This window comes from Daphnia carinata, chromosome 2 (genome assembly GCF_022539665.2).
Source record: "Daphnia carinata strain CSIRO-1 chromosome 2, CSIRO_AGI_Dcar_HiC_V3, whole genome shotgun sequence".
Taxonomy (NCBI): domain Eukaryota; kingdom Metazoa; phylum Arthropoda; class Branchiopoda; order Diplostraca; family Daphniidae; genus Daphnia; species Daphnia carinata.
Window position 1 is genome coordinate 6,032,189 of NC_081332.1, and position 23,919 is coordinate 6,056,107.

The 23,919-nt window shown below is 40.7% G+C and overlaps 5 protein-coding genes across 7 annotated transcripts; 2 read left to right on the forward strand and 3 right to left on the reverse strand.

The window, feature by feature from the left end:
- Nucleotides 1-130: 130 nt before the first annotated feature.
- LOC130686710 (neurofibromin-like) lies at nucleotides 131-12,536 on the reverse strand. Its single transcript, XM_059497602.1, is given in 31 exon segments — nucleotides 131-2,763; nucleotides 2,831-2,935; nucleotides 2,998-3,110; nucleotides 3,113-3,338; nucleotides 3,411-5,023; nucleotides 5,092-5,522; nucleotides 5,587-5,853; nucleotides 5,918-6,068; nucleotides 6,139-6,481; nucleotides 6,551-6,691; nucleotides 6,750-7,016; nucleotides 7,091-7,373; nucleotides 7,554-7,769; nucleotides 7,859-8,238; nucleotides 8,304-8,441; nucleotides 8,514-8,669; nucleotides 8,725-8,798; nucleotides 9,124-9,310; nucleotides 9,377-9,560; nucleotides 9,629-9,822; nucleotides 9,879-10,013; nucleotides 10,273-10,417; nucleotides 10,483-10,673; nucleotides 10,737-10,900; nucleotides 10,964-11,171; nucleotides 11,242-11,360; nucleotides 11,454-11,560; nucleotides 11,619-11,730; nucleotides 11,792-11,951; nucleotides 12,043-12,186; nucleotides 12,436-12,536. Coding segments are annotated over 31 exon segments (8,619 nt in total). The 5' UTR covers nucleotides 12,496-12,536; the 3' UTR covers nucleotides 131-1,158.
- A 638-nt stretch (nucleotides 12,537-13,174) lies between these two features.
- On the forward strand, nucleotides 13,175-14,959 carry LOC130686713 (2-acylglycerol O-acyltransferase 2-A-like). The gene is made up of 6 exons (XM_059497601.1): nucleotides 13,175-13,247; nucleotides 13,327-13,386; nucleotides 13,456-13,851; nucleotides 13,923-14,369; nucleotides 14,429-14,628; nucleotides 14,691-14,959. Exons 3-6 carry the CDS (start codon nucleotides 13,628-13,630, stop codon nucleotides 14,846-14,848), a joined length of 1,029 nt encoding a protein of 342 aa, XP_059353584.1. The 5' UTR covers nucleotides 13,175-13,247; nucleotides 13,327-13,386; nucleotides 13,456-13,627; the 3' UTR covers nucleotides 14,849-14,959.
- Nucleotides 14,960-15,449: 490 nt separating this feature from the next.
- On the reverse strand, nucleotides 15,450-18,677 carry LOC130686693 (nose resistant to fluoxetine protein 6-like). The gene is made up of 10 exons (XM_057509828.1): nucleotides 18,354-18,677; nucleotides 17,561-18,041; nucleotides 17,191-17,491; nucleotides 16,830-17,130; nucleotides 16,721-16,755; nucleotides 16,466-16,659; nucleotides 16,259-16,397; nucleotides 16,002-16,197; nucleotides 15,678-15,938; nucleotides 15,450-15,606 (listed from the first exon to the last, which is right to left on the reverse strand). The coding sequence occupies exons 1-10, from the start codon at nucleotides 18,661-18,663 to the stop codon at nucleotides 15,557-15,559; spliced, it is 2,268 nt and encodes a 755-aa protein (XP_057365811.1). The 5' UTR covers nucleotides 18,664-18,677; the 3' UTR covers nucleotides 15,450-15,556.
- Nucleotides 18,678-19,330: 653 nt separating this feature from the next.
- LOC130686702 (uncharacterized) lies at nucleotides 19,331-21,620 on the forward strand. 3 transcript variants are annotated; one of them, XM_057509841.2, is made up of 5 exons: nucleotides 19,331-19,446; nucleotides 20,187-20,341; nucleotides 20,409-20,599; nucleotides 20,674-21,227; nucleotides 21,304-21,620. In XM_057509841.2, the coding sequence occupies exons 1-4, from the start codon at nucleotides 19,357-19,359 to the stop codon at nucleotides 21,192-21,194; spliced, it is 957 nt and encodes a 318-aa protein (XP_057365824.1). In that variant the 5' UTR covers nucleotides 19,331-19,356; the 3' UTR covers nucleotides 21,195-21,227; nucleotides 21,304-21,620. The 3 variants fall into 3 exon arrangements, with proteins under 3 accessions (XP_057365824.1, XP_057365823.1, XP_057365825.1); XM_057509840.2 differs by having other exon boundaries at nucleotides 20,674-21,620; XM_057509842.2 differs by having other exon boundaries at nucleotides 20,409-20,596; nucleotides 20,674-21,620.
- An 8-nt stretch (nucleotides 21,621-21,628) lies between these two features.
- Nucleotides 21,629-23,345, reverse strand: LOC130686988 (uncharacterized; the record flags this gene model as incomplete). The annotated part of the gene is given in 5 exon segments (XM_059494136.1): nucleotides 21,629-21,984; nucleotides 22,069-22,256; nucleotides 22,358-22,752; nucleotides 22,802-23,219; nucleotides 23,281-23,345. Coding segments are annotated over 5 exon segments (1,422 nt in total), but the record flags the coding sequence as incomplete, so codon positions are not given.
- Nucleotides 23,346-23,919: the final 574 nt, after the last annotated feature.

Consider the following 23,919-nt stretch of genomic DNA (forward strand, 5'->3'; position numbering starts at 1 on the left):
CGGCACCATCGTACTCACCTTCGCAAATGATTGAATTTTTTTTTTAAATAGTGATTCTATTGCTCTTGTGTACATAGTTGTTTCCAGATGATGAGACTTTATTAAGAGTGACTGAATACACCCGTTCATGTTTTAAGTAGCACTGTGATTATATTCAAACCAACGACTTTACAATGACGAAAGACGGAGAGTTAAATATCGAAGACGAGATATTATAGGAGAATAAAAAACAAACAAAAAAAGGTGGACGAAGGAGAGCGCATTTGGAAACGGAAGAAATTTCTCATCAAAAATGGGGAAAAAAAAAAAGACATTCGACGGTTTCTGTGAACGTGTTTGTGAGTGTACAGGGGGGGAGTTGTTTATAAATAATTTTTTCCCTTCCAACAGCGAGATCAAACGGACAACAGTAGCGTGCGCGCATGTGTGTACGTGTGTGAATGCGTGTGAGGATCGGATTCTTCCGTTTACTTCCGCCATTTGCCAGCACGATTCGTAAATTTAACAATAGCTACGTCAAAACAGTCAACCTCTTGGGGCCACGAATCGCATTACGCACACACAACAGAATTGTTCATATATGTATACATAACCTCTTGTATATGTATAGGAAGCGTGAAAAAAAAAAAACACGTCATGGGTTCTGCTTCAATTTTGCCATCAACGTGAGGAATTTCATTTGTGGGTTTCTTGATGGTGATTTTTTCTCTTTTTTTTTTGTTTTGTTTTTTGTTTGCTTTTTTCTGTTTTTGCTGTAAACGAAATAAATCAACGAGAAACGAACAATGCATCAAAGCTGGCGAGAAAGAGACAGAGGTGAGAATAGGAGACAACGATACATACACACAGCCAAGCCGTGAAACACGGAGAAAAGAAGGAACGGTCAAAAGAAGGACTGTACAGTAATAAGGGCAACACGCACATATCGGGGGACGCACAATGCTTTTAACACTGACTTGAACGTGGTGAAATGCTGGAATCGTTACCATCAGAGAGCGCGGAAAGGGAGAGACTGAGAACAATCAATTGGCGAAGTGGCAAACTTGGTTAGGTTTACTTCTTTTTCGTTGGCATTTTTGACGAGCTAGAAGGATAATTATAATTTTCTGTTTTTCGTTTTTATTTAATTTGTTTTTTATTTCCTCTTCTTTTTTTTTTTTACTTTGCTTTATCGGTGGGGGAGCCGAGCGTGATGGAGGACAGCGATGAAGACAGGTTCATATTTGATGAGACGCTAAGCATGGAAGGAAAGGGCGCCAAGTCGGCTTCACCTTCTTCAGCCGGTAGGCAAGTTTTGACCAGAGCTTCCAGACAATTGACAAAGAGCTCAGCACTTTCGGCCGTGCAATTGGACTTGGTGAAAGGCTCGACGAAGCCCCACAGACCGCCAAATCCGCAACCCTACAGATAGTGTAATTGTTGTTGTTGCTCGTCCGCGGCTCCTTCAAGGGCGATCATGTTCTGAATGATACTCTGGACGGCGGCCAGAATGCCCTGATCGTGGCACAGTGAAAGGACATTGGTGATTTTAGCATTCAATAGCGAATGGATGATGGGGAAGACGCGCGGGAAGACTACCGACGCCTCGGCTAGGTACTCGTACAAGACTCTCATTTCATTCTCGTCCGTCGTGTACTTGACCAATGTGGCCAGCACTGTCAATACAAGCGCTTGTGTTGGGAAATTGGTGAGAATTTCAGGATCCAGTAGGCAATTTGATTCTCCAGAGACGGATCCCCGATCAGGTCGCCGGGCACAACTGGCCGGTGGAGTGGGTGTTGTTGTGCCGGCACTGCTGTTGACTGTCGCGCAGTTGGCATTATTGTTGGAATTGGGAGACTGACTGCGTTCGCCAGCTTTCTGGCAATTGCTAGCATTGCGCTCCAAAGACCGCTGATCGCGTGTGGTCGGAACTGAGAAAGACCGTTGGGTTTTGAAGAGAGCCTTTGCACCCGGGCCGTCTGCTTGCTGCTGAGCTTGAGTCGATTGATTTTGAAGCTGCGATTGGTGTTGTTGTTTTTGCTGCTGTTGTTTAGCCTGAGTAATGGCGTTCTGGTCTAGCAAATCCCACGACGTTTGGCGTCGTCCAGCAGGAGGTGAATCAGAATCCACCAGACTAGGAATCAGTGCCGTCTGAGAGCTGCAGGATCCGCCACCGATCGGAACGAGAAGATGTGTCGTACTTGAATTATTGGAACCAGATGAAATGGGACTGTTGAGCGTAGAGCCTTGGATGCTTGAAAGCGCATTGTGGCTGGCCGATGTATGTAACAAAGCTGTGCTGGCACAGCTGTAATTGCTGATAGGACTAAGACTACCAGTACCCGTAGTAGTTGTCGCTCCAGTTCCCCCAGCTTGGTGGTTACCTACGCCTCCCCCACCACCCAAGGTGGAGGAATTATGCCGAATCCCAGCAGAATGGAGATCAAGACGAAGGTCACTGACGTTGAATGGATCGTTGGAACCCATTGCCGAGCCAGAAACCGAACCTGAACCGGAATCCGATCCTGACCCCGAACTATTGTCGCTGCGTAATCTAGGCTGCCGAGCGTGACACTGGTCACGTACCTCCTCCGAAACGGAGACTAGCGCTGCGAGGTAAGCAACCGATTATGGGGTAACTTCAAATTTGTCGCGCTTATTTGGTTTAGCGACAATAGCAAGTAGCCTGTTGAGAATGCGAGTGGTCCGCGAGACGGTCGTCGGCGACAAGTGCCGGAAGCCCTTTAGCAGATGACCCACCAAAGCGAAATGAAAGCTTGTCTAAAAAATAAATGAATACCGATTACAATGTCAAATCACAACGACGTAGAGAAAAGATTTAATTTACCTTGAAGCTAAGACCGACGGTGTGATCTAGCTGCTTAAAATGTCACTCGAGTGGTTCCCTAGCCGTCACGATAACCTGTTCTAGAGATCTTGACTCGAACAATCCCTATGAATGAAATCAAACCATTAATTTTTGCTTTGAATGTGACAATAAAAATTAACTTATACCTGGGAGTCAAGCGTATGCAAGTTTTGTTCCAAAAGGGCTAGACCGGAAGCGTAAAGAGATACTTCGTCGAGTTGCAGAACAGAGATGGCCACCCACAAGACTGCAGGATAAATGGAGATTCCAGTCGAACGCGAGGCAACACTCGTGTCAGACACATGACGATAGCATCAATAAATGTCGAGTAGGCGAAGCTCTCCAGAGCCTTCACCAAATTTCGAAGAAGTTGTTCAACATCGCGATCCGTAATCACTTTGCTGATGCAACCGTACACGATCAACGCCCTCGGCTGCAGTGCTGGGTTGTAGCGGAAGGCGAAGCTTTTGGCTAGCGTAGTCCACACCTGCAAATGAAAAATTTAAGTTTATAAATAAATTTTAACAATTCCAAACATGGAAGTGACTGTGAAACATGCCTGGACCCAATCGCATTCGGGAATATCACGGGCGCATGCCTCAAGCATTTCCAGTAAAGCGTCCGTGATAATTTCAAGGGAAGTAAGAGAGAGGCGTTCACGATCTGAAGCAGCTGAGCCTGAGAAACTGCGTTCTACGTTATGCCACGATCGCTCTCCAGGTCCGTGCCTATAGCTGGAACGGAATGCAGTTACCGCCGCAGATTTCACTTTGCTGATACCAAAGAGCAGATAGAATTTGGGCAACGAGAACTCATCCAGCGAAAGGTTCAAGACGCGCCGTGTCTCTTCCGAAAACGAAGGTTTCGTACAAGTGCAGAGTGAATGAATGATGTTGATCACTAATCCATGAAGCGAAGCTCGAAGGCTTAGAGGGCCCGTACATACCAACAAAGTGATCGAGTGGAAGAGATAGGGTAGATGACGAGCCACGTCTAGGCAGTTATTGAACGATAACATGAGCAAATAACGTGCCAAGATGGCGATATCATCCCACATCAAATGCTGCTCAAGGTTCGCAGTAGGGCTGGTGCAAGTCTTTTCTAGGACACGACAAAGACGGCCTATAACTTTGCGTGCCACGAGTTGAACGTTTGCTGAAGCTAGGGCAACTGCTGTATCAGCCATGATTTCGGCTTGGGCTGAACCTAGCCCGCCCGTCACTGACCGCTTGATAAAACTATCAAGAATCATATCAATCAGTTCTGAGACGATTCCGAGGTTACCCCAGATCTTCGCTTGGATGGAAGGGTACATCTCGACTTCTTCAATTGTTAATGTGATGAGCTTATCCAGGATGATGGCCACTTTTTGGCGTTTGGTCTCATCAGAGTGCTTGCAGAAACGCACTAGATTAGGCAGCCAGGGTGTCATGTATTCAAGGCAAAGATGTTTCAGTTCAATGGTGGACGCCCGGAAGCCCTGGATACATTCTTCCAAGAATTCCAGTGTCAAATGAGGTTCGTTGTGGCCCAGCTTTTCACTGACGGATTTGATGAACAGCGTATTGTTGCTGGGAATGCACAATCCAGATGTCTCCAACAGCTGCCCTTCAATCTTCAAATCAAAGGTGCCCGTCAGGGCGCATAGCAAATTATAAGCGGCTGTTCTCAGGTTAGGATCGGATGAACCAAGATTGAGTAGCGCCATATTAAGCAGAGTACCCGGTACGTCCTTGGGTCTGATCTTCTGATGAACGGTGACAGAATCAGGTTGTGACAGCTCCCAGCGTGTTCTTATATGAATGATGGCTTGAACGATGCTATCGCAATCATTGTGGATAAAGGATAGTGGCCCGGACTCATTTGCTATGGTCAATGTGAATTGATTGTCGTCGACTAGACACACCTCTTCGATCTCGGATGCATAATAGACGTCGTTTAGAAGGACAGAGTGCGATAGGACCTTGGTCTTCTCGGCAGCAGTCACCTGAATCGCAGTCGGGCCTACTTTGATTGCCACCTTGGTGTCTTTGTGCGACAGTTTCAATGCGTTGTTAAAGACTTTAAGGTCTTCGTCAAGTGAGAGCGTAGCTCCTGGCAATTTCTGTTGTTCCACGTCAACAAATTCGCTTAGCCGTTGAGGGCCGTCAAGAAAATAAAGTTTTCGATTGCCTGCATCGCAAAACAATATTTGTTAAGCGTGTGCCAATGAAAAATAAACCCATTAAATTCGTTTATACCTTTAAGGGGAGCTAAGATGCGGTCGTGATATTTTGTGTACTCACGAACCCACGAGTTGCAATTATATATGTAACAGGCGTGTATGTTTTCATAGGCGATCTCAGGGAGGACGACGAACCATTTTTGGAGAAACTCAGTACGAAACCGGTTGTCGGAGCAAGTGTGAGTAAAGTCGACCACCAACTCAAATGGTTTGCTGCAGAAGGGCTTCAAAGTTAAGATGACATGATAAATAAGAAGATCCCCATTTGTCTCTCCAATCTTGTAGCGTCGAGCAATATAGTAGAAAACGGGGTTGCCAGCCTTCGAAGTACCCGCCTGGTAGAAGATGTTGAGCGATTTGATAGATTTGAATTCGTCTTTCTCATGCATATTATGCTTAGACATGATTTCCTCAAACTTTGTGCTTGTCATATCCATACTACTCCACCTATGATTTAAAGGAAATGCGACGGTTTTATTTGTTGAGAACAAAGGATTGGCTGTTTCCTTACTGAGAATCGACAGGTTTATGTTCTGGTGGTCCTAAATAAGCCAAAAGCGTAGCCATTTTGTCGAATGGTCTTCTTCCAACGGCTTTGTGGTCTCGGCTTGATGACAAATAGTCACCGATTTTTTCTTGGTGGTTCCATAACAAACGATGAAGCGCTAGCACGTTGGCATCACTGATGAAAGCCATCGAGTGGCTGCTGCCTTGTTCAGCTGTTTCAAAATCGGAGGCGATTTGAATGAAAAATCGTCGTCCAGCATCAAAATGAGATCTTTAACGCAAAAACAAGTTGAATGTACTCATGGAGACGGCAACGCTATTTAAGATGTAGTCACCTCAACAGATCGTTGAAATAAAGCATATGCTGCTCTTTCGAGAATTCAACGTGATTGGCAATATTTTGTAAGGTCTTGGACATCAGCATCAAACCTCTCTTAATTGTAAGTGGGGGCTGTCGATCAAGGATGCCCATTTCGTAGGGAGACACTATGCGGATCAGAAAAAAAAATTGTTCAGACCAATATGCCAAACTTAGATCACAAGTTATTTAACGTACCGATAGCTGGATTGATGAACCGCAAAAATATCACCGTGCCCACAGCACCGATATTATTTTGAGGGAATTGCGGATATCGCTTGCTTAAAACTTGATAAAGACAATGACACATGCTACGAAGCTGTGTCGGAAACTTATCCGCAGATGAGACGATCGCACAGAAGACGCGTTCTGTTAATGTCACTAGATTACTGCGGTTTTCGTTAATATCGTCTTTTGCGTCCAATCGCGCTGGATCAACTTCGAAACTCATGGATGGATTTTCAAGTAGCGGTTTCAAAAGGGGTTGTAGTAAATTGTGCAGATATGATGCACCATAGATTTTGAAGCAGAATGCCATGATCTAATATGGAAATTTAAAAAAACATGTAATATTTTGAAATGTTCGCTTTTCTGTGAGAACCAAACTTACCTTGGAAGCTAAACTGTTGCCTCGAAAAAGTGTTTGCATACAATCGGACACTTCAACTTCTTTATAAAACATATTCCATAGCAGCGGGGCTAACAAATGCTTTGCATCAAAAAGTGTCACAAACACTCTGGCTAACTCATCCTGTATACGAAATCTAATAAGATTCATATTGCATTCTCGATCTTAAAAAAATACTTGCCATCTGCGGAGTGACAACGACTGAGGCCAAAGCCATAGCGATTGGTAATTCCCCTTTGTCTCCGATCATTGTAACGAGTTGAACTAGCTGCTCGAATCGGTCAGCAAGTACCGTCTCTGCCAAAGTATCGAATTCAGTGCCTTGTTGTAAAATTTTTGTCAGCACTTCGATAAAAGCTGCGCGCGTCTGAAGATCTTTATGGTAACCAAGGCCAATTGAATGCATGAGGCCAGAATCAATATTGGCACTAAGCAGATTGGACATGGCCTGCAAATATATGTTAGAGATGGTTGTCCAACGTTTATCGAAAAATAACAATGCTGTATAATTATGATCTAGACCTGAATAGTTGAGTTGCGCAGATTTGCTAGCCGAGATGCTGCTACAGCCACGGCACCAACACCAACTCCAACAGCAACCCCGACTCGAGAGCGCGCACCAACTTCTTTTTCAATTTCGGAAACGTCGGTGCAATCATTCAAGAGGTTCATAAACAGGGTGAAGTATTTCAGAAACAATTGTGACTTGGCTTCCATCAGGTCACCGCGGTCTGATTCTTCCGGCTGAAGAGGCAAGCCCCGCAATAAAGCCGCAACCGCATCCATGCATGCTTGATCCAAATCCCTAAGCAAAATATAAATATGAGAAAAGTTAGAACCAATAGTAGGTAGCAACAAAATAAAAAATAAATCAATAACAACTGAATACTTAAATTTTAAATATTTACGAACCAAATATGTACAGGAAAAGAAGAAAGGAAGAATAGAAGCTTTTCCAGATTTTCTCAGAACAGTTGTTCGGTACCTCGTGATAGAGCTAACGTCACCAGAGCTGGGTGGAGCAATTTGATGAGAGTTACCCATGACCCAATCCGTGAGGTATTCGACTAATTTATTGCGGAACTTCATCTCCTGACGGAAGGCCAAATCATCGCGACGGGCCATCATCGTCTCTACCAATTGGCACAATTTTGTTTTGATGTGAATGGCGTGAACAGTAGTATCCAAATGGCGAACATAACTGGTAAATGGGGGAAAAACACGAGAAAAGAAAAGCACGAAAAGCCTTAGAAAATGTTCTGTTAAAAAAAAATAAGAACGAAATTTTACCGAACAATCGCCAGCATCATTCCTTCTATGCTGGTGACTCCCAAATGCTCGGCAGGAGTGTCATTCTTGTTATTGCTGTTCTCAAGCACGTTTTTCATGATAAAAATGACGTGCTCAATAAACTGCGTGTGCGATTCGTTGACCACCACCTGGCCCGTTGGATCGAAAAACTTTTCTACGAGTGCCTTGATTTGATCAAAGAGGATTGGGTAAAGAGCTGGAGCCATTTCGTGGCCAACTAGCTCTTTGACGTGTTTTTGTATTTGGGCACCAAATTTCTCGTTTGCGCACAGCAAAAGCCGTAGGAGATGGCCAACAAACGATGTCACCGGACAGTACTGATTGTTATCTTGTAACTGGCTCAAGGCATTCACAGCAAGCTGCATAAAAAGGTGATGTTTATCAAATTTGCATTGCAAGGGGTTTAAATTTAGGTAAAAATTACGTTAGATTTCCTATCAATTACTCCACCCGAAGAAGTAGATGTTGATGATAAAATTGGTCGCGGTGAGCGCCTTTGCAAACACACTCCTCCAAGCGCACAAAGAAAGCCTGTCATGTTGGCCCATTCATTGACTTGGTCCTAAATGTGGGGAAAATTTTATAATAGACTAACATCAATCAAACGACCACAATAAGAAGTATGATGACAAACTTCAAGTTCGTGTTCCGTGCTCTGATGAGATGCTCTTCTCTTTCCAGCTGATCGATGAAAAGATTCGTTTGTCTGCCCTTCTTCGACGCGGGCCTTCGGATAAGATTGTAACTGTTTCGTGGCGATATCCCAGTTTTTAAATGTATCTTCCCAAGCCTAGGAAAAATTTCCAAATTTGATTTAGAGATTTAATCAATCAACTAAATTTTACCTGCAGACATCCAGGCGTACAATGTTCAATTTTTCGCAGGAGCGTCATGATCCGTTTCTGTAAGGCAGCACGACCTGGAATACAATGAAAAACGTTACCAACAAATTAAGTTAGAGAATAAAAACAAAATAAAAGTAAAACTCAATTTTTAAAATTAATAAAAAATTGAAGAACGAAACCCAGGCCAGAACAGTCTACAAACGGTAAACCGCAAATTACCGTGCTGTAGTTGTTGGCAGGGAACACGAGAATCCAAGCCGGCTGTAATGGTGAATTGTGAAATGGAAGACATATTGATTTACAAATATGAAGAATGTCACTGAACTAAGGTCAGTGACTAAAGGGCAACAACACCAGAATACGATAAGACATAAAGAAGAGGCCAAGCGATGAATTTACCATTTGTGAGGACAGTTGAGGCGGCGGCGAGTTCCTGGTAGACGTGATAATTGGGCAGCAAATACGTGACAGTCACGTCGTCACTTCCGCACCGAATGTCAGCTTCTTCACATAGTAGGTTAAAACAGCTCATCGAAACCAGAACAGCATCCATATCAATGCTCCAAAGATAGAGGAAAAACACCACCTAATAGAGTTAAAACGTAAGACCGAATCACAACCAATGAGGTTCAATGGATAATTGCTGCCTTACCTCAAGCTTGATATGTGCCTGTTTGGCTACGCTGACCTGACTACCTACGTTAGCGTAGTCGCGATGACGAAGAAGAAAGGAATTCCGGCACGTAAGCACCTCGCGCAGCCAGCGCAATATGTCGGTATAATTGACAATCTGATGTTGGATGAGTTTTTGTGATATGCTGAACAAAACCTGTGAACTGTATGGTTCCCATTGGAAACAATATTCTTAGTTGCAAACCAAAGCTCCTGTAATTATACGAATTACCTGACATCCCAAAAGGTGTTAATCGGAGCTTCAGGGTTCCACATCTCGATCTTCTCTGGTTGGTGAAGAACAAGCAGAGCGTCCATAGCCTCTTGTGCCATGTCGGCCATATTAGGTTGATGAACCAGAGAAACTAATCCATTGATTAATTCTAGGGTAGAACTCTGAATCTCATGCCCAGCTTTTCCTTGGTTCTGAAAAGAGAAAAACAATGTAATACTATTTTAATGGTAATTTTGAAGTGAATTACGTTCAACATGAGTAGTGGATTAGCATGAATCAGCCGAACCATGGATAACAACAGGTTTTTGTATGAAGGACCTTCTTCCGACGCCTTTTCCTTGAAGTTCTTAAGTGGGTTGACTTTTTCTTTTAACGTAAGACTCTGTCAAAAGAAATGGGAAAGAAAAAGACATTATATATACAGAAAGAACATACATATTTGGTTAACTTGGAATTAAAGACAGACAACAATAATGCTCAATTGTAGAAGTTACCTGACACAACTGTAAATGAATCCATAGTAGCATGATTCACAAACAAAATGAACAATAATTGTAGCAAAGATAATGCTTACTGATAACACAGTCAAGATTCGATAAAACAATACAGAGCTATTCTTAGTCAGTCAAAACCCTACGTACTTGTATCATTCGAAGTGGAGTGTGAGAGATGCAACCTTGCGTGACTTTCGTCAATGTGTCGATAAACATTGCCCGCAATTCGGCTGATTTGTTATACATTAGATCAATGTGTGGCCACCATGACAATAGTTGTTGCGTTATAATCCTTAAAATGGGTAATATATACGTTAAACATGAAAACTAACAGAAACCGAAGGAGATTGAAGTAACCTGTATAAGGAAGCGACGAGGACATAATGAAATGTAGGAGGTGAATGGGGGTTGAGGCAGACTTTAAGAGCTTCGTTGTTGTGTGGATTTATGCGGAAACAAGAGACGAAACAGTCAATCATCAAATCGATGTCCTGATTCATGTAGGCCTGGCCGCGGGAAAATGGCTTGCCCGGGTTAAATAGCAACACCTGCCCAAACGGTGAGCTCAGTTGTCAATAAATACAAAACATGAAAAATATTGACATTATCACCTTTAAGTCGTTGAGTACAGATTGAACAAGCGCAAAAACAACATTTCCGGAATCCAGGAAGTGAATGTAAGTGGAGACCTTACAGAGCTTGACGGCAGTGACGGCAGCCGCTTCTGTCAGTTGTCGACTAGAACTGTGGGGAGCCAGGGCTTTTTTGAGGGAATCTGAAGATAAAATGGATATATTAAGTGATTGTTTGCAAAGAAGATAAACGGTTTTTTTTATACCCAGAAATGTTTTTTTTTTCGAATGGCGGGGAGAGCAGGGTGCTCCGGAATCCGCATTTACAATCTCTTCTAACACTTTAGGCGATATGACCAACAACATAATCTGAAGTGGCCACACAGCAGCTCGTCGCTTATTATTTTCTGCGAATAAATCCAGTATGTCAAAAAGCTGCTCACAACACTTGGACAAGTCAGCATTAGGACATTTCTATAGTTATGAAGTGATTATAACAATTAGTGTACCGTTTTCTTTTCTCTTTTTCTTTCTAGTTACGTACTTGAATTTCGGTGAACTCATGCGGATAGGTGTCCATCCAATTCCAAATAGCTTTCTCTAGGGAGGCGATCAAAACTAGGTGCACCGATTTTCTTAATAGCTTACTTTTTGATATTGTCTCTAGATACGAAATGTGAATTTTAATAAACTTTTAGTGAACAGTAAAAAAAAATTTTTAACTAAAAATAAAAAAATATAATACTTATTCCGTACCATTCAACAGTTTGATAAGTCGTATCGTATCTACATTAATGTGTTGGATAAGTTCGATGTCGCTTAAGTCAGGGTTCTCTTCGTTGGATGAGCTTAGTTCTTGCAGTCTAGCGAAAATGTTGAATTAATACATTAGTATAAATGATATTGGTCGCTCCGGTTTACCTTGATGATATCCGGCTGAAGACAGCATTAAAATTGTTAAGACTGAGGGCAAACAAAACTTTGGAAGCTAAAGCTTTAAGCTGATTAACCATTGGGTTTTCATTTGGCAGATCTATATCAATTAGTCAAATTTTTATATCATGCCAGATTGAATAATTGTAAACAGAATTTACCAATAAATTGGCAGATTTCTCGCAGCAACAGTTTGACGTTCATGGCTTCATCAAACCTTGTTGTATCTTTTGGCTGTCCACTTAAGCATTTTTCTAAAGTGTCTAAAACAATTAGCAATGATTCATAATAATTTTTCTCATAGTCAGGTCCATGTGTTCTCTGTTGGAAGGAAGATGTAGTCATGATCACATCCTTTGTTTACATACATGTTGTGGTGACATGACACTAAACTATAACATATAAAACTTACTGATTCATTAACCCTCTGTAAAATCTTTGTAAGTCCTGATATCACAAGGGAAAATTTATATTTGCTGATTTGGATGAGACACTCCTTATTTTGTTCCACCATCTGACGGGCATGTGATGTTTGGGGTCCAGTTCGATATGGTAGCTATAAAAAGAAGGAATTCCGTTAAAATGGTCAACCTGAGCATTGAGAGACATTTGGAATTGAATGTAAACATATTCATTCTGAATGCAACTGGACGAGCCGCAATCAATACACTAGCATGCGCCTACGCACGGCTACAGAATCCCATGGCGAATGTATGAATGGGCCAAGAGATCCTCGCCGCCGACTAGGGCAATACTTCGTTTACGGGTTGGAAAAATAAGTTACATGTGCAAAAAATGGACTCACCTGTTCTTCAAAACGAATAATCAGCGACGAAACCCACTCAACGGGCTTTTGCGTGGCCATTTCCGTCAATTTCGGTGTTCCTTGGTGTGAGATACAAAACACACAATGTCAAAAAACCTTCATCTTTGTGGTAGCCACCTACCGGAGCTATAGCCAACAAAAAGCATTCCTTAGAAAATACTGTACATGTATTTGCAAATAATATTAATCGACCAAAAATTATTTGGATTTTCTTTTTTCCCTTTTTTTTTCTCTGTAACATTATTTTTTTTTAATTAACTCTTAAAAGGAAAGAATTACTTTGAAAAAAAAGAAGACCAAGAGAACAATTTATTATGTATTTACATTTATTTTTATTGTTTACTTAAACGATAATGGTACTATCTCACAAAGGGTTATGTTTCAGGTACCAATAATATTTCACGGTTCATGGTGAACACGGATTATTATTTGAAACTGATACAATTCCTCCTCGAGACTTCGTTGTTGAAATAATTCCAACAGAGGTTTCCTGGGCGGAGGGCCGTAACGTGTAGCTGAGCCGTCAGCCAGAATTACTATTTATTATTTTATTTTTTATCTCATTTTTTTCATTTTTATTTACTATTCTATAGTGACGTACCAGGTAGATAAGCTAAACCATATATCGCGCAAACTAGGAACAATTTGCTAATGAAAGTTTACATTTTCCCGTCATCCGTGAAATCAATTATTTTATATGATCGTGCTCCAAGTTGCAGATAATCCTACTGCAGCAATTACGCAAACAGTTAAATTTCTCTGAGTAAAGGACAAAGTGCTTCTTCCCAAATGTAAGTTCATGTTAAAGTAACATTTTTTATGAAATGCGCGTGTTATTTATTCTCGACAGAGCGACAAATTGACTAACAGATGACTCTCGAAAAGTAAAAGTTGTTTACATGAAGCCTCTGCCATCCCGCAAATTATAAGGTTTGATAGTTCAATAGATAAGGTCATAACTCACAAAGATAAAGGGTTAATGATACAATCGTCATTTAGGGTCTTTCAACTGATTTAAAATACTCCCACCGGCTCTATTTGTTTACATAGGGTAGATAGGCGGACAGAAAATCAATATTTATTCTGAACGTGAAAAAGTGCATAGTTGCGTACTGCGAAATTGACTTAAAGACTAGCCTTCCGTACGAACGGTGCTTCTTCGCTAGAAGTAATGAAAATTTTTGGGATTGAGTACGCCCCGCTATTAGTTCCTCTCGAACGAAGAAGACAAACATGGGCTGTTTTCGTTTGGATCGGCTCTTTTTTTTTTATGGGGCCAGCAGCTCTTCTAGGATTTTTGTACCTGTTCTTCTTCACACGTTTCTACTTTGTCCCTTTATTCTATGTGGCCTGGTATGTAGCTGACATTAAAACACCTGAATGTGGGGGAAGAAGGTAATTGTTTAAATAACCTATATCAGTCAAAAATAATGAAAATCATCTTTTATGTTGGTGTTTTTTCATAGGTGGAATTGGGTACGAAGATGGTCTTTATGGAAAGACTATGCATCCTATTTCCCAGTAACACTGGTGAAAGAAGCTGATTTAGATCCAAAATTCAATTATTTTATTGGCTCTCACCCTCATGGAATCCTGTGCTCTGGTGCCTTTTGCAACTTTGCTACAGAAGGAACAAATGTTTCTAAAGTCTATCCAGGAATTACCTTCTCATTAACAACATTGAACTGCCAGTTTGTAATGCCCTTCTACAGAGAATTTTTCATGACAAGTGGAGCTGTTTCTGCTTCCAGAAGGAGCATCGATCATATCTTAGGGAGTAGTCCTGGAGGCAATGCTGTCATATTGGTGGTTGGGGGAGCACCAGAATCACTTGATACTCATCCCAATGTTGATGATGTCACCTTAATTCTAAAACCAAGAAAGGGATTTATTCGTTTGGCTCTTAAGCATGGGTTAGCACTGATGATAAACTTAGCTATAAAATTACTCTATGGCAATTTTAATTGTGTAGGGCTCATTTAGTACCATCTTTTTCTTTTGGTGAAAATGAAGTGTATGATCAAGTTGACAATCCTCGTGGTTCAAAGTTAAGAAGTTTTCAAGATTACCTCCAGAAAATGATTGGACTAGCACCAGTTTTGATAAAGGGGAGAGGCATATTTCAGTACTCATTTGGTATCATTCCATACCGTAGACCAATCACTACAGTTGGTAAATAAATATTGATAAAATCATTTTTTTATCACATCTCAATTAAATTTAAATTATTTCAGTTGGTAAACCAATATTTGTGGAGAGGACAGGCAATCCTAGTGATGAGCAAGTTAATGAGTTACACTCAAAATATATTGATGAGCTTGTTGCCCTTTTTGAGCGACACAAGCATAAATACTACCCACCAAGAGAACATATCAAGTTGAAAATTCTCTAAAATTTTATACTTTTGTTGTGTTAGATTTGCTGTTTGTTTCATACTACTAAAAACAGGGTTCCTAACTGAAAGATTTTTCAAAATCATAGAAATACACAGTGCAAGCCTGTAGCGTATAATGTCAACGATGTGTACAATTTTCCGCAATCTCAGTTTTTATTATTTTTTAACAAAAGGTTTTACGCTGTGGAACTAACACAAAACTGTCCTACGCGTATGTCACTATTTCTTAAATAAACATTTTTGCGCCCTCTCCATTGTAAAAACAAAAATTCGGAAGCTTTTCGAATTTCGATCATTTTTTCTTTTTCGACATCCACAAGATGGCGTCTTGATGGGGAAAATATGGCACAAGAAAACATCACAGCAGCAATAACTCATAGTTCATAGTTTTGCCAAGATCTTGATAGTCATTAGTTTTTTTTTGTTTCTTTTCAAATATAAAATACCTGCAGTGCCTTGAGGTGAGGGACGGATAAGGGAAGGCAAACAGTATAGCAGAAAAAAATGATAACTAATCTAATCATTGCTGAATACATTTATCACTGAAATGGCCGGGTTTTTTTTATTCTTGTTTGTTGTATTTGAAAAAATAGCTAGTTCTTTTCGAATAGGAACAACTTGAACAAATTAGATACTTAAAAAAACTAGTTGATCGTTCCGACCTGGACCCTCATCTCTGCTCCGGTTGTAATAGTGGGAGAATGCTCAACATTTTGTTTTTTCAATAGGAAGATCAGTTTCCTCGGACGATTTGCCTGATTTTTTTTCATCAGAAATTAGATTAGTCTCAGAACATATCTACCAAGTTAAGTTTAGTACAAAATACTTTTTAACTTCGATGAAAATATGAGTTTTTCCAGATTCAGAAAAGATGCTTCGACCGTTACTGCTGCCACGAAAGCCAGTGCAAAAGAAATGAAGATGAGACCGAAAGACGTCGTAAACTGTTGCAACATAGTATAATAGAATTGCTTTCGTATGGCGGAGTAATAGACGTTCAGAAAATCATAGTGAATCAGGTAGACACAGTAAGTCAATCTGCCCAGCGGTAGGAAGCCTTTCCAAGACAGAATCCGGTTGATGAAACCTAAGCAACATAACAAGCTTATTTCGAATTTCAGTCGCAAAATATCACGAAATCAACTGATACCTCCATAGCCGCGCGAACATGCAAAGATGATCCAAGCTATTACGCAAGCCCAGGCAGTTCTATGCAGAGGCCCATATATCATACTGACCGTAGAACTAATATCCGGCACTTCAGATTGGTCAACATAAGGTGCCAGACCGTAAACAACTGCTAGCCCAACAGCCGTAGTGATCGCCCATCCCATTGCCGTCAACGTCTTCAATATGCATTTTTAAAATATCAAATTATTTTTCAAAAAATCTTATGACACTTTGTACTTTTGACAGCCGAAAGGTTGATTCTTTGGTATTATGAAGATACCACCCTGCCCAGATGCCCAAAAGGTAAGGTGGGGCTCTTGTCCACGGCTTCAAATAGTAATGGTCATAAAAATCGGACGCTGTGCCTAAGTTATCTCTAAAAAAATCAATTTGGTTCATTAATTTTTAATAAATAAGGTAAAAAAACAGAGAATCGATAAATACAGCCGGGTGGGTATGTATGCTGGAGGCAGATCATAAATGGCGTAAGCGGCAAATATCGTTGCATAGCTGATCGTGGCAACAAAGATCAGGAAAGCAAGTCCAGCCTTTCTCCATCGCCAAAGCGGATAGATAAACAGAGGTGATAAGATGAACAGTTGCATGTCAACTGCTAGATACCACGCTTGCCCAATACACTGAAACAATTACGCGTTATTTTTTAAAAGTAGGAAATATACTTGTCATCCGGTTTCTCACCTGATGATAAGGATCCACGGGAAACAAATTGTTTACTGTGGAAGCAAAAAAAGGTGTTATCTGCAGATTATTTTAACTATGACAAAATGCTACTGCTTTTCAAACTGACTGTAGAGGAATTGTCGCCACCAGGAGATCCGACAGGCGTTGGATAAAAGATTGACATTGTACCAATTAGGTCCGGTGCCAAGATAGACCATAAGCGTCGCCACGAAACCGAGGATGACTGCGTACACTGGCGTTAACCTCAGATACCGATGCAAGTAGAAGAGACCAACGTTGAATTTGCCTTTGTTGCGATCCAGCTCGCGCAGCAAGAGGAACGATACGAGAAGGCCGCTCATTAAAAAGAACGTATCCACTGAAACAGATCCATTAACAATTGTTTGCATCCCTAAACCGTAGGCATCCTGAAATTTTTCAAATTCTAGTTATATTCAACGGTGGCGTTACAGTTACAAGGCAATTACTGTTAAAACTGCTTTGGGATTCATCGTTTTGTATGGCATCAAGCTCCACGAATGTCCTAAGACGACCCAGCATGTCGAAAAGAAGCGAATGCCGTGAATGCAGCCAAAGTTATCTTTTGCAGAAGATGCTGACACTTTCATCGATAGGATTTTCTTGCCATTGCTCAGCGCAGAGAAACAGTGTAGGGCGCTCAAAAGCTTGCCATCCGCATTTGGGTCAAAGTTAATGTCGTAGTACATGCGGTACGCCTCGTGAATCGTGGCCAAGACAACCAGAACACCAAGAAAGCTGAGAACCATTCTGTTTTTACAAAAGGAAGTTGAGTTTTAATGTTAAGTTTAGCAGAAAAAATAATGAAAGTCATGTTACATAACGGTGATGTCGGGGCCATCTAAAATGCGTTTTTCGTTCGTGTCTTTGAAACAATATTGCTCGTCAGAGAGCGTGACGATAGAATTGTTTGCGATGACGTAGCTCCCAACAAGTTGGGCAACCGCTTTGCCTAGATCAGACGCGCTGCATGACGATGGTAGGCAAAAACTGACGCTGGGCAAAATAAACGTGTAAGGTCCAACTCCAGACATTTTGGGCTCTACCCGATCGTATCCCAGTAGTTGACCCAGGATTTGAAATATTGTTATGAAGTTACTTCGTTCGTGATACCCCTCGTCAGACGATATTCTCGAAGTGATGTCCGTCTGATCGACCGGAGCATTTTTGAAAAATACTTTGCAATATTGTCCATTGAAAATGGGTGCGCGAACGGCCTTGCATTCATCAAATAGTCCATCGGCTTGAAAATTGAGGGCTCCAAATAACCCCGGTGGCAATTGCCCTGATGATTCTTGCACTGCAAAAATAATCATAGGACTTTGTACAGTTAACATCGAACGTAAGATTCATATACCATTAACTCGCAGTAAACTAATATGAAATATGGAAGCAGCTTAATCTTTGGTGGCGAGATAACATATCTACATAGCTTCATACAATGCCCTAAGCCGAACAACAACCAAACAAGTCTATTATTTGTCCAGAAGTTCTATTTTAAAAACTTTTATGAAACAAGTTTGAATGAGAAGAAAGGCAACTCATTTAAACAAGGCGTATAAAACGAATGTATACGATAGGTTAAAAAAAAAATACCTTGATTATGACTTACTCTGCAAGGCCCATAAACTTCGATTAACATAAAGGTTATGAACGTAGAATTGGCTGTCTTCAATACATCGCTGGCTGATATTTTTGGCCACTGCAGTCGGGAAGTGGGATGACTTTAGTGTTGCTAAAATGTTATGTAATAGATCCCTTGTATCATAAAAGTCTTCAGTTGCTATCAATTGTTCTGCGACAGCGACAGCAAATGTCTCCCATTTTTGGTTTACTACAGGTGAAACGGAATCCAATAAAAATTGGGGCTCGATTTCTGTCAATAACAAGAGAAAGCTGAGGAGAACGGCTACAAATTTCATGGTGGGGATTCTAGTTGAAGCTCTAAGGGAGTTGCTACATGACTGACGAATATATTAAAATGCTATTATTTATAAACTTCGAACAATTATTCAAGGATTCAGGCTTACAGTATTCAAATTGACCAACCATGATCTCGATTTGCCTGGCACCTTTGCCCTTTGATTTTTTCACTGTTTATCGGTCGATGAAACTAACATTGCATCACATCACGTATTCTCCCTTGCCTCTCAAAAGTTTTCTTTACATTTTTTACTTGTTTTTTTTCTTTATATTTTTACTTTTTTACTTTTGTGAATCCATCAATAGTTTTTTTAAACGAATCGTTTGAATATTTTGTTTTGTTTTTCTAACATTTTCCATCACTACCTTATTTGTAACGTTGTAGTCCATATCAAATGTAAGATATTATATTATATTATGGAAGACGCAGTTATCAAACTTTTGGGCGTCATATAATCACGCGAGGTGGTCCGATTAATAGATAGCATTATCTTGAATCACACCATCTTCTTTGATTGGATCGCTGGTTCGTATGAAGGTTGTATTCGTAAAGTAAAAAAAAAATTATTCGAGAGTTCGTTTAAAGTATCGTAGCAGCTACAAACCACAGTGACGAGGTAAAAATTTATTTTCGTAAAAAAAAACCACTCATATATTTTTATTAACGTCGTGTGTTTGAAAGTACAGGAAAAATGCCACTAACACAGAAAACTAATGCTTTCGTAATAGCTTGGATGTTTTTCGTGCTGGTGCAGTTCCTTCCCAACCAAGCGCTCGAAACTGTAAGTTGAATGTTGTATTGATTCAATTGTCGTTTATGTTCCTCTTTAAAAATAATAACTTCACTAGAACCTCTGCACGTTAAACACGATTGTAAAGAACACGTTGTGTTTTAACGTTTTTGAGCATAATAATTCTCTGCTGAAAATGTGTGCACGGTTTTCTTCATTGCCCATTAAAGAGAGAAATCCGCCAGTGCAGTAATATCGTCTTATCCCAGATTTTGTAGACTACCATATTTAAAACTTTAATTGTAGACCAAAGGTTTTTCCCACTCGAGCTCGCTTCAAAGATCATCCCTAAAAATATTAAGGATTTTAATGCATTTAGTGGTAACGAAAGGTCATTCGGAAAAAAAAAAAAAAAAAAAACTGTAGAACGTTCTGTCAGAACATCCGAAAATAGAGATGGATGTTGTTTGAACACTATTGGTCAAAAAATGACAACATTTCTATGCAAACTTCGATGGATTACACGACAGTGGCAGCCATTTTCTCGACTCCTGTAAAAAAAAAAAAAAATTCTAGAACGTTTTGTGCAGAACATCTAAACGAAAATAGAGATAAGGGGCAATGTTGCGTGATATCTATTGGTCAAGTCTTTTAAGGCAATGACAGAACAAAAATCATTTCCCCGTTTGACAGGTAAAAAAAAAACACATAGAAATTTTTTTTTGGTAATTTTAAATTGTAGAAACGATAAAAATTTTTTTTTTTTTGCATTTTCCTCTTTTCACAAATAGTGTCGTAGAGATGCGGAGTGCACGACACCAGGTACCTACTGCCTAGGTGGATTTTGCGATGGCCACTGCATCCCGTGCCATCAGTTCCTGCGCAATCCTCCTTATTCCGGTGATTGCGCTAAACGGGAAGAAGATTGCGGGACATGTGTTCCTGGGTATTCGCTTCAATTTACATCGCTCTGTGCAGACGTTACTAATTGACCTTGTTTCTTTTCGGATCAGGACTGTTGCGGAGGAGCTGGTAGGGATGCGGCACGCCTTCCGATGTAAAAAAGCTGAAGATCCTATTCCCTACCCGAAGCCGGCTTTTACGGTACCCGAATGGCGCACTTTGACGTTTAGCGTTGTTGGCTTGACAGTGGTGTTGGCATTGGTCGCCGTGGGCACCTTCCTCAAGCACAAAGGCATTGGTGGTCAAAGCAAACAAATTCATGTGGCGTCTCAAATATATTATCAACTAAATCATCCGTTAAAAATGAATTTTTAGTTTTCCGCCATCGGCAGACGTCTGGAACGTCTCTTACCACTCCAAATAATTCAACTGGAGTGTTAGATGAGGCGGAACAGCCCTTAACGTCAGGCGTCCCGCCGAATGAAGAACGACGTTTGGAGAGGGAGAGAAATGTCAAAGCCCAGCCAATAGACGATCCAGTCTCTACCAATTCGATGGAGAATTTGGAGCTTTCTGCTCCCCCATTTCCTTCCGATGTACCATCCATTCCAGACGGAAGCGCAAACAACAACGTATTAGCTGGTGGTACGTACGATGGGGTTACCATAGAACTTTCCGGCTATCGAAACGGGAATCAAACGGAATCCACTGCACCTTCGGCCACTTTGCCAATTTCCAATGCTGTCCCTGTTGCCATCGAAATGGAACCGGATGGATCGGATAATGAATCGGGGGAAGATACCAAGGAAAGCTGCTACGAGCAGTTCAACTTTGGCTTTTTCTTTAAAGCTGAAAGAGTAAGCACAAGGACAGCAGGATGCGCTAATAATAACTAAAGGCAGTGCTTCTTACTAAACGGCAGGCAAAGAGTAAGGCTATTAGTTATAATTAACGTAATTAAATAAGAAGCATCTATTCAGTAAATTTTTAAGCCTAATTTCCAAGGCAAGAAATGGAATGTTAGTTAATCACCCCTCACTTCAAATCTTCAAATAAGAAGTACTGCTACTACAATAACGCCGCTCGAGTCACGTCACAAAAGACCCCGAAAGCTCCCAAATGAGCTGCTTTGGTGATTCCATGATTAGCTGAAGTGCGTAATTCATTTTGTTCGACGTGTTCCATTTAACCCATTTAAGAAACTTTACTTCAAATAAGGTCGCTACATACATACTTTTCTTTCTTTTAAAATGCTAATGTTAAATAACAGGGTAACTACAGATTTGAATAAAATGCCCTTTTCCATGACAAGGCCAGCCAAACTTGAATTTTAAGGCGAAGTGGATTCTTCTACAAGAGTGGTATGATTAAAGAAGAAATTGTTTCGTTCTGTGAGTCGGCGATTGCTGAATACACTGCCGTTATCTGTTGCATCGCTATCAGTTAAGACGATCTGGTTGCTGCGTCTGAACACGATGTATTTCCTGAGGTAGGTTTCGCACGAAATCGTTTGCCTATATTCTTTGTTTTGTATCTTGTTGTTCATGATGGGTTGGACACCGTCTGCTCCTCTCAACATCCCCTCCAGGTCCCGAATGGGGCTTTCATCAGGTAACAAGCCATCACACGCACTGCTTAAATATTCTTCTTCCATTTTCTGACACAAGGTTTGAATGAAATAGGTTCCTTGTATCGCATCAGAAAGGTGACACGAGAATATATTTAGAAATGATTGATTCTATTATTCATGAGAATCTATATAACACTTACCAATGCAAGCATTCCTTAAGGAAACGAATCCCGGAATAGTTGATTTAATGGTCATGAAATCCATAATAGATGGATTACGATTGAGCTTGTCTTCTTCGACGTTGAAGGATTTAAAGCAATTGGATATATATTTGATGGCAGCGGATGCAGGACTCAGCAGCACGGTGGATTCTTTGTTTCCTTCGGCACTGTCTATAAAAAGAAATTAAAAAATATATATATATTTTTATCCTACATACATCAGCAAAGTTAAATTTTAGCTACGATAAATTGCATTTGCGTCGTTAACTGCACTACGATGAGTAGAGAAAATGCTGATCCTGGGAACGCTAGTGGTACGACCTGTGTTTGGCTCTGTTCCAGATCTCCTTGGCACGCTTGGACGATGAAGATTTTTGGTTTGCCGTACAGGGTCGGACAAAAGTTATAAAAAAACTTGTACTTGTGCTTGTTAATGTTGACTTAATGTCCGTCAAAGCCGGCAATAGCGTTCACCATGCCGTAGGACAAGAGGCAAACAACTAGGCAGTCATATTTCGAGAAATTTCTAGCTGCCAGGTTTTTCATTTCGCCTTCGATATCATACGACATCAAATCGTGGTGAACGACAACATCAAAACCCAATTTCAAGAAAATGCGTGTTAAGCTTGTCCAATCATGTTCGCTTCCAGCTCGATGTGAGAGCTATGGTAAAAAAAAATTAGATCCATTGTCGTCAAAAAAATTTATCCACATCGTCTGTTCCAGTCAAGATGTAGTAATAGAAACAGCCGAGAAGAAACACATCCAAGGACTGATGAAGGGGCTGATTCTTGCGCCGGCTCTCCGAGGATTCCCAACCTTCCGACGCCACAGTTCCAGACAAGTCCTTATCAGGATCAAGCATTCTACTCAACCGAAAATCTGTTATTTTGATTGCGTAACGAGCCGGGCCATTGCCCGGCTGTATTTCCTTCACAAGGAAACTGCTCGACTTTACGTTACGATGGACAAAATGATTTTGATGAAGGTAGTCAAGTCCTCTGGTTGCCTGGAACAAGATTCCTTTTATCGTTAGGGATGATAAAATGGCCGTTTTCAACGGATCATTTACGGGCTTTCGTTCAAAGATATCAGTAATAGAGCATAAGCAGAGCTCTGTCGCAATATACCTATGTAACAAATTGGGGTTTACCATCAGCAATAGAAATAAATGAAACGTATTTGCCTTACACGAAATCGTTTTTTTCATCCGTTTCATAGCTGAAATAGCGAATAAAGTTTTCGTGAATATCCAATTAGTTATTGGTTTCCAATTATATCCAATTGGTTACCATAGAACTTGGTGACTATCGAGACGGGAATCAAACGGAATCCATTGCACCTTGGGCCACTTTGCCAACTTCCAATGCTGTCCCGATTGCCATCGAAATGGATCCGGATGGATCGGATAATGACTCGGGGGAAGATACCGAGGAAAGCTGCTACGAGCAGATCGATTTTGGCTTTTTTTTAAAGCTAAAAGAGTAAACCCAAGGACCCACTAATAAAAGCCGTAGGACGCCCTAATAATAATTAGAGACGGTGCCAATTACTAAACAGAAGGCAAAGAATAAGACTATTGTGTATAATTAATGCAATTAATGCCGGTTCGAACCCTCGTTTGGCGAACCGCTGAGGGATAATTCTTTTTGGCTGTGGTCGGAAAGTTTCGTAAGTTTAAAACGTAATATTGGCTTTAAAATTAAAGACCATTACGTCAAACTGCCTGTAACTTTGCGTTCCATTTAGCAAATTTAATAAACTTCAAAATAAATAATACTTGTCAGATTACAATTTAAAAAACTTGTAAGCTTAACAGAGGAATTCCTA